Source organism: Crocodylus porosus, unplaced genomic scaffold, assembly GCF_001723895.1.
Source record: "Crocodylus porosus isolate Cpor-Errol unplaced genomic scaffold, CroPor_comp1, whole genome shotgun sequence".
Taxonomy (NCBI): Eukaryota; Metazoa; Chordata; order Crocodylia; family Crocodylidae; genus Crocodylus; species Crocodylus porosus.
In genome coordinates this window covers 90,060,546-90,069,671 of record NW_017728918.1, presented here as the reverse complement: position 1 = coordinate 90,069,671, position 9,126 = coordinate 90,060,546, and the positions used below count along the sequence as shown (strand labels likewise).

Here is a 9,126-nt window from a genome sequence, read left to right as displayed (position 1 = left end):
CCATGTTCATCTTGGAGTCAGTATGACTCCAAGAACCTTTTCTGCCTCTGTACTGATAAGAAGGGAGTTCCCCAACCTGTAGGTATGGTGCCAGTTGTTCCTCCCCAGGTGCATCACTTTGCACTTGTCGGTATTGAATCCTATCCTATTTTCATCCGCCCACCCCTGTAACCTGTCTAGGTCCGATTGCAGCCTATTCCTCCCTTCTAGCGTGTCCACATCCCCCCACATCTTAGTGTCATCAGCAAATTTGAACAAGGTGCTTTTTACCCCCTCGTCCAAGTCACTGATGAAGATATTGAACATTGTGGGCCCATGGACCGAGCCCTGGGGGACCCCACTACCCGCATCCTTCGAGGTCAAAAATGACCTGTTCATCACCACTCTCTGGGTGAGGCCCTCCAGCCAGTTGGCGACCCAATTGACTGTGACTGTTGTGTTACAGGTTTAAACCTGTTTCTGATCACTTAAACTAATTTATGTGTAGTAGTGTCTATTTCTAGCCCAAAAGTTAAGCATGTAGATTGATTTGAACTATTTTTTTTTAATGTCTGATTTGTAAGCATTTTTTTAAGATTTTTTTTTTTTTTTTAATTTCCATTCCAATTTGAATAAAAAAATATTTTGCAGTATCAGATTTTCACTGGACAGGAAAAGTATTTCTTCCCTAGCTCTACCTAACACCTGTAGCTCAGATCACTGCCTGCTGAACACTTCTGAAATCTGGGCTGGAAATTAATACAAAAGCCATGTCTTACATATGGTGACTTACCTAATCCAGGATGTTGTTTTAAGTATTGTGATGATTTTCTTACTTATCTTTAGGGACAGGCTCTGGTCTCGGTACTTTTGTACTAAATGTTCTTGAAGATGAGTTTCCAGAAGTATACAGATTTGTTACTTCAGTTTACCCTTCTGGTGAAGATGATGTTGTTACTTCTCCATATAACAGCGTTCTAGCTATGAAGGAACTTAATGAACATGCAGACTGTGTGTTGCCAATTGAAAATGAAGTAAGAAACGGTATTAATGTGCTTCTCTTGCTGTAATCAATGTGATGTCAGAAGTGTTTCTCCCTTGCCTGTGCTGATAAACAAGAAAACAAGTGTTAGGATAAAATGCACCAGTGTCAGTGTTGAAAATGCCACTTGGATCCTTGACTCCATGTGGGTATTTTTGAAAATTTTACTCATGGGGGGGAGAAATAAGTAACCAGTACTTCAGAAATGGACTATAGCAGGAAATTCCCTATGTCTGCTTGTTAGATAAGTGGTAAAAAAAAATTGTAGCAGATTTTAAGGTCCTTTTCAGTAGGCGCATCTACACGTGTCCCTACGGTACCGTTATTACTGCACCATCATTTAGTACTTTCTTTTGCTCTGAGTCCTAGTGCAGAAGTCTTGAATCTTCTCTGCTAGGTTGTAAACTACCGCTGTAGTCAACTGGAAATAGAAAGCACATCAGAATTAAAACACATCAAAGGCATCAGCTTTGAACTTGTGCTAACATATTTAAATTTAATCTTGTATGTTCTAAACTTATCTGAAATAATAGGCACTAAATTTGAAAGTTGTGAGCATGTAACCTTCTTGTAAGCTTTCTATTGTTATTATTTCTTTTCCTCTCCAAGTCTTTATTTAATATAGTTAGCAAAATTCATCAGATGACCAATTCTGGAAAGCTGGGATCAACTGTGAAGCAAAACAGCTTGATAACTTCAAGTGCAGGTGGTATAAGAACTGACCAGGCAAAGCCATTTGATGCCATGAATAATATTGTTGCTAACTTGCTGCTGAACCTGACAAGGTAAACAAATTGAGTTTCCTGCCATGAAACTAATGTTTTTGACATGGTATGCACAATAATACCTATGGCCCCTGCATTTCAGAAAATATTGATCATTCTCAGTTTTGATATTTGTCTATAGTATAAGATACCAAGTAGTTGTTCAAGGTGCTATTGAAGAACAGCTGACTACAGAATTCATTTTGCTGAGCAGTCTGGCAAAACAGCTTACAAAGAAACTATAAAGAAAGACAATGAATGGGTGAAATTCTGCTTTCCACTAAGTCAGTGGGAGGTTAGTCACTAACTATTTAGTACAAATGAGAAGAATAATATTCTTCTGAGTTGCTGGCTTAACTTCTCTATGATGAAAACTTGAAAATGTATTCTTGGCACAATCAACTAGTTTATCCAAGCTAATACCCTAATAATGTGGCTTTATTTATTTATTGACCACTTAATCACTGGGGAAACTGATTACTTACTAGAGGTATGTAGAACTTTGCTGAGCTCTTCAGATATTGAATGCTAGTGATCTATGGACATACACAGATGACACACCCATGTAAACTACATGACGCTGGTGGGGAATAGGGGATAACAGACAGATAATGCACCCTTCTAAACTGAGAATGTCGCCGAGTCTGGTGTAGTAAGAAGTTCTAGTGATGTAGGTTATGCTGATTAAGGTGTTGTCTATCTGTCCATTCATGGAGTTGATGTTTGCTGAAAGCAAACAAGCTATTGCCTTTCCCCTGTCACCTTATGGTGAAGCATGGTAATAACTGCCTACTGGCTGCAGCTACCTTGGGTTAGCTCAGGGGTGGGCAAAATGCGGCCCACAGGCCAGATGCAACCTGCCAGGCCATTCTATCTGGCCTGCAGGTCCCTTAACAATTTAGAAAATTAATATTTATCTGACCCTGGCCTTGTCAAAACTCAGTAAGCAGCCCTCCACCTGAAATAATGTCCTGTCCCTGGGTTAGCTGAATGCTAGTCAGGTCCTGAGATCATGGAAATTACAATGGTCATTTCATATCCAAAACGAATTGCTTCGAGAGGCTCCTGTTGAAATGCTTTTTTAAAAGTATGAATACACTTTTGATTGCACAAGTCCCCACACATTTTTTATCAAGCTAAGTCAGAATAAAAATTAGTTTTTACTTTCTCCTAGCCTGTGAATAGTTTGTGACACCAGCTGTCCTTGATGGCTGCTCCCTCAGTATCACTTTCCTGACCTTTTCTCCCTTTATACCTGCAATATGATGAGTGCAGCTCACTAAATGGGATGAGGACATCACTCCTCAGCTCATCTCTCTCCATTTGTGTTGTCATCTGTTGATTTGTACAGTTCAATCCTTTTGGGTAAAGCAAATCAGTAGGAACAGTCCAGCTGCTTACCCTTCCTATGGATTAATATCTGCACTCACTGACACATTTGGCATTTAGACCTTGCTAAATCAAGAGGTCAGAAGGCTTTTTGTATGCATTTATGCCAGCTAATTCCCTTTGTTCAATACCATGACTGATTCTAACCTCTTAATCCCCTGTTATGCTTAATATTGTGGCAGCCTCTGTTGTCTAATCCTGATTTGCCAGTTATGGAAAATGGTCTGAAATGATGATTACTTTAGTAAAAAAAATTCTAAGTTCTAACATGCAAATTAGTTTAATTTTTAAGCTTATCTTCAGTCAGATGACACCTTGCTGAAGAGTGTATGTTAATCAGTAAATAGCAAGGCTCATTAGTAGTCAGTGCATTTGTTATGGAAAACCAAGGATAGTTTGCTACTCTTTGAAAAATCAGGAGCTGTCATGTTAGTGACTGAATTACAGTTCTACAATTGGTAAAATGTCATTTTTGATCTCCATGATGCTCTGTAGTTTGATTGCATAGAACAATTGTCAAGAATCTCCAAAGGATATAGGAGTAATGTATCTGACTTCCGTATATCTTTTAATGATTTTATTTTTATAATGGCATTATTAAATTCACAGCTCTGCCAGATTTGAAGGTTCCCTTAACATGGATCTTAATGAAATCAGCATGAATTTGGTTCCCTTTCCTCAACTTCATTACTTGGTTTCCAGTTTGACTCCTCTGTATACATTGGCTGATGTTAACATACCTTCTAGAAGGTAGGTAAAACAAACTATCATGGAGTAATGGTACCTGCTCCACTATTTTGCATGCCTCAACACTGCCACTAATATAAATTTTGCATTTTATAAAAGTTTGGGAAATTTAGGGAAAAAAATGAATAATAGAACCTATAGGGCTTTCTAAAATTATGATGTTGACTTTGAAAAAATGTTTAATCTTCCTTTTTATTGAATATTACGTGTCAGTAGGTCTCACCATAGAAAATTAAAGTATGTTTTTGTTAGCCTTGCTTGGGGCTGTCTTACAGTATTTTATAGATGAATTGCATAGATCAGTAACATAAAAAGTTTGCGACAGCATGTTCTGCAACCTCAAACTTCAGGTCACACTAAATAAAAAAGCTACAATTAACGATTTATTGGGATGTAACTTACTGTCACTTATTAACCATTTCTGAATTTGACTTACTGGGTGCATCTACATGTACATCAATGCATTTTTCCTAATGCACACGCATCAAATTTGGTACCTCTAATAAGAGGCAATAAATAATGCATATTAGGGTGTGGTAATGCACAGTAGTGCAAGCACACACTTTTTAGGTGACATTTAATGTGCAGTAACGTTTTCTACTGCGCAGTAGTGTATTAGCGTGTTTTTTTACTCACTGCACCAATGCACAGTAAAATAGGCTAATGCACATTAAAATGAACATGTAGATGTGACCACTGAGTCTAAGCTTATGTAAATCAGAAGGCTTAGGGCTGAAAAAGAGGTAACGGGGAAAACAGTAGGTTGTTTTAATATTATGTGCTTTAACTTGGATGAATCTGTTTGTTAAACTGCAAGGTATCCGATCAGTGAAGAATGTGAGCTTATTATCTTGTTTTAATGTAAGTAGATGACTCTCTTCTTTTGTTTTAGGTTGGATCAGATGTTTTCAGATGCTTTTAGTAAAGATCACCAACTAATTCAAGCAGACCCAAAGCATAGTTTGTATCTTGCCTGTGCACTCCTGGTTCGAGGAAATGTTCAAGTTTCAGACCTCCGTAGAAACATTGAAAGGTTTGATCTATTTAATGGCTTATTTATACTATTAGCTTATACAAGCTACTGACAATTCAGAGCCTTTTCATACACTGCACTTCAATGACAAGTTCAAGGGAGATTGGCATTTTATAGAGGGGATGAATTAATATATGACAAATGGAAAGTCAGGAGCTAGGATTCTGCCTGCTTTCTAGTAGCACTTTTTTAGTAAGCATTGTATATAATGAAACTTTGTAATTGTCAGGTGAGTCTTTCCAAGCCAAATCAATTTGCTTAATGATCATATGGTTACAAAATACTTACGTGCATCCAGTCAAAATAAAACCTTATCATATGTATGCCATAAAAACATTTAGTAAAAATATGGGCCAGTTAAACACTTTCCTCTTTCCCTTTTAATAAGGATGTGATGAAGAATTGTTAATGACAACATGGTTTTCATTGCATTGTCATTACATCATGGTAACAATAAGGGCTGGATTTTAGAATAAAGTGAATTGACTTAAATGGGTATGTAATATTTTACAAAATGTTTATCTAGAAATTTGCTAAAGAAGGTGCCTGAAATTTAGAACCAAGTTGTACTCTCACTGTATTTCCCATAGAATGTGCCCCTATTTATGGGTGTGAACAATAGGAAGGAGTACTACTTACAGCAATGAGCTAACATGTAGGTTACCCTCTCTATCTGCCAACTTGACACAAGAAATTAGCTGCAGTCTGATCATTTTGCTGAAACAAGTCAAAGGTTCTGACTTACAAAGAGCTCCTCTAGCACTGACGACTGCTGGGAGCAGGCACTAGTATAACCTGGTAAACCAACAGATCACTTCCTCTTGGTGCATGTTAATTCCATTCTAGTCACTTTCTCAGTGCTGTGTTTCAGTACCCTGGGCACATACAGAACTAGGTAACTTCACCCAGGACTCCAGTGACAGCCCATCCCGGCCCAAGCTGGGCAGCACCTGCCCCAGCCCCCTCCCATACTGCAGGGACCTCTGTCTGCCTGCCCATGCCCCTTCCTTCCCCTGTACCCCTTCCCCACCAAACAGACTTACCAGCTAGACATTGTTCTCCAAGCTGCCGCGCTGCATGTCAGCAGTTGGATTGGTATCGGCCGATATGGGTCATTAATAATTGGCCATCAGTATTGGCCCAAAAGATCTTTATCAGTGTGGCCCAAAAGATCTTTATCAGTGTACCCCTAATTATTAGTATTCTCATGGTATCCTTAAATTTAAATTAGATAATTGACAGATTTCATAACATAAAGCCTAAAATGGTCCCTGAACAATATTAATGGCTTTCTTATTCCTGAAAATCTTCTATCCAGGTAGCCCTGAGATTGCTGTGGAGTCAGACCTTTAGACCATGTTCTGTAACTTTCTGTTGCTTGCTTTTATTTTATCTGTTAAATTATTTATTGCAGGTTGAAGCCTTCCCTTCAATTTGTGTCCTGGAATCAAGAAGGCTGGAAAACAGGCCTGTGTTCAGTACCTCCTGTAGGTCATTCTCACTCACTCCTGGCATTAGCAAACAACACTTGTGTGAAACCCACCTTTATGGAGCTCAAAGACAGATTTATGAAGCTCTATAAGAAAAAGGTATGTGAAAAAAGGTGGCAACTCAAGGTATTCTTAAAAGAGCACTTGTTTTGAGTAGTGGATGGGAATGCAAATGTTGCTATGAAAAAATGGTCAAAATTCCAACTTTGTATTGATTCTGTTGCAATTACAGGAAGTACAAACTCTTATCAGCAAAGTTGGGTGCTTGCTACAGAATATTCTGTCTTCAATTGGTTTCTCTTTACCACCAGAATAAATATCTGCATAATGTTTTTATACTTCAGCTGTCTCTTACTTGTTGCTGGGTACTTGGTACAAAAGTATGATGATTATCAAATTTAAATTATTAAAACTCATTATTTAATTAATTTAATTATAATTAATGACATGTAATAAACATGAAAAAAATGCTTTAATGAAAGCTGGTTGTTTGTAATGGCAACACAACAAGAAAAGCTGGGACTTCGTGAAGGCAAAAATATGAGTGAATTTTAAATTATGGCTCACAACTTTTACTTTTTTGGCATTAGAAATCCTGGAATTTTGGTCAACTATTTTAAAAATAACTATTTATTTAAAAACAGTAGCAATACAGTCAAACTGAAACTATCTTGTTCATAAAGTAATATTCTGAGACTTGCTTTCTGTCATGAAAGTCCTGGCTGTGATATATAAGAAGCAAGACTTCTTAGTTGAAGAAGGGCTCTTTGGGTGCTGACAGACATGGAGGGGGGAGAAAACCTGCATTCTACCGGAAGCAGCAGCACATTACTTTGACCCAGCTCCACACCATCTGTAGAAATTGGGCATTTCAATGAGGCTTTATGCCACTTTTAGCTGAAGCTGATTCAATCGGCTATTAGAGTAAAGCACCAAAAAAGCCCCACTAACGTTCCTGATCTCTATAGACATTGGACGAGCCAGGTGCAACTAACACACTGCCTCTTCTGGTCACGTGCTGGGCTTGGTACGGGAGAGCACTAAGTTTAAAGTAAAGCACTTTTTTTTTTCTCCATGTCTGTGAGCAGCCTTCTTGCCTGAATGCTTGTCTAACACCTCTTCCAGCTATACAGCTGGTTTAATATAAGATATCCACAAAAAGCTTGGCTTCTTGTATAAATTCTGGACCATCATGGCTATAACAGCATTCCAACTCCACTACCGGCTGTGATAAATACTCAACTTAGTTTAACTAAAGGGTCATTTTGTTAACTGTTGAAACCAAGAGGGACAGATAATACAAAAATATGAAGGAAAGATTAGAAGGAAATGGAATCAATATCAGGATAAAAAGTAGTTCTGTAGTACCTTTTAGAAGACTTTTTAAAAGGAGCCTAAACCGTAAGAAGATAAGTAAAAACAAAAACAGTTTTGAGCAAAATTGAAGATAGCCAGTAAGACACTGCAAAGCTTTTGTCCCTGATTGTGATTCGGTAGAGATTCAGCTTGATTCAGTGGCCGAAAATCTGAATCTGAATTGAATCAGAGGACCCTTTAATCTGTCTGAATTGATTCAGAACTCTCAGAGATTTGGTGGTTCAGACATAGACATAGGTTTAAGTGTTTTTTCTAAATACCTCTAGGAGGCAGGGGCTCTGAGCGCTGTGGTGCTGGGGCAGATGCAGCATCCCACAGAAGGGCTCCTCAGCAGCAGACCCAGAAGTGGACCAAAAGCACTTCCGGTCCGCTTCCTGGTCCACCAGGGAGCACGTGGAGGAGCCACCCTGGCTCAGCAACTGGTGCCTCCTGGGTCTGGGGGGGCACCTGGGGTCCCCCTGTGGCCGATTGCCAAGGTGGAGGGGCATGGGGGGGCCCCCCAGCATGCTCCCCGGTGGACCAGGAAGTGGACCAGAAGTACTTCCAGTCCACTTCTGGGTTCACTGCCAAGCATGCTGGAGAGCACTTCATGCTCCTGTGGGACATTCAATGTGCCCTAGCACTGCAGCAATCAGGAGCCACACCTGCTACCTCAAAGTATGTAGAAAAAAACTTTTAAATCTGTGCCTGTATCCAAATCAGCACTGATTCACCAAATCAGCATAGAATCTTCCAATTCGGATTTGGCCGAATTGAATCCAGGACAGTGATCCGAATCAATGGATTGAATCGCTGTCCCCGATTCGGGTCCAATCCGAGTCCAAATTGAATAGGGCCCGTTTTGCACAGCCCTAATAGCCAGCCTTACCACACAGTAATAATGACCTGTCAGCCTGATGTACCAACTGAATGCAACCTCTAAAAGAAGGGTGGCCTATAAAAAGGATAGAGATTTAAAACTGCTTTAACCCATCTTTGTGCCTTCTAAATATTAGGCTGCTCCAGAGGCCAGAATGGCCGCTAGTTTAATTTGGACAAGCCCTCAGATTTGCCAAGGTCCGACAGCAGTGTAGTCAGGTTGCACTATAAACTGTAGCATGGTCCAGAGTTTCTATAGCATACAGCACTGCTGCTCAGATGCCAGGACCTCTTCCCTGCAAGATTTTTGAAAATGTATGTTATAAGCAAACTTCCACTTCAAATGCAGCCAACAGTAGAAAGCACCCTGTTCAAGTTTGCTGATGACACTAAGATGTGGGGGGATGTGGGTGCACTAGAAGGGTGCAATAGGCTACAAGCTGACCT

The 9,126-nt window shown here is 39.5% G+C and overlaps 1 protein-coding gene across 3 annotated transcripts in view; it reads left to right on the top strand.

Annotated features, from left to right (window-relative positions):
- The window catches only part of TUBE1 (tubulin epsilon 1), a 27,628-nt gene that overhangs the window by 16,656 nt on the left and 1,846 nt on the right, over window positions 1–9,126 (top strand). For all 3 annotated transcript variants that reach the window (XM_019537930.1, XM_019537932.1, XM_019537931.1), the window contains 5 exons: window positions 826–1,013; window positions 1,631–1,806; window positions 3,784–3,924; window positions 4,814–4,954; window positions 6,369–6,543. In XM_019537930.1, coding sequence (XP_019393475.1) covers window positions 826–1,013; window positions 1,631–1,806; window positions 3,784–3,924; window positions 4,814–4,954; window positions 6,369–6,543 — 821 coding nt within the window. The remainder of the gene's footprint in view (window positions 1–825; window positions 1,014–1,630; window positions 1,807–3,783; window positions 3,925–4,813; window positions 4,955–6,368; window positions 6,544–9,126) is intronic.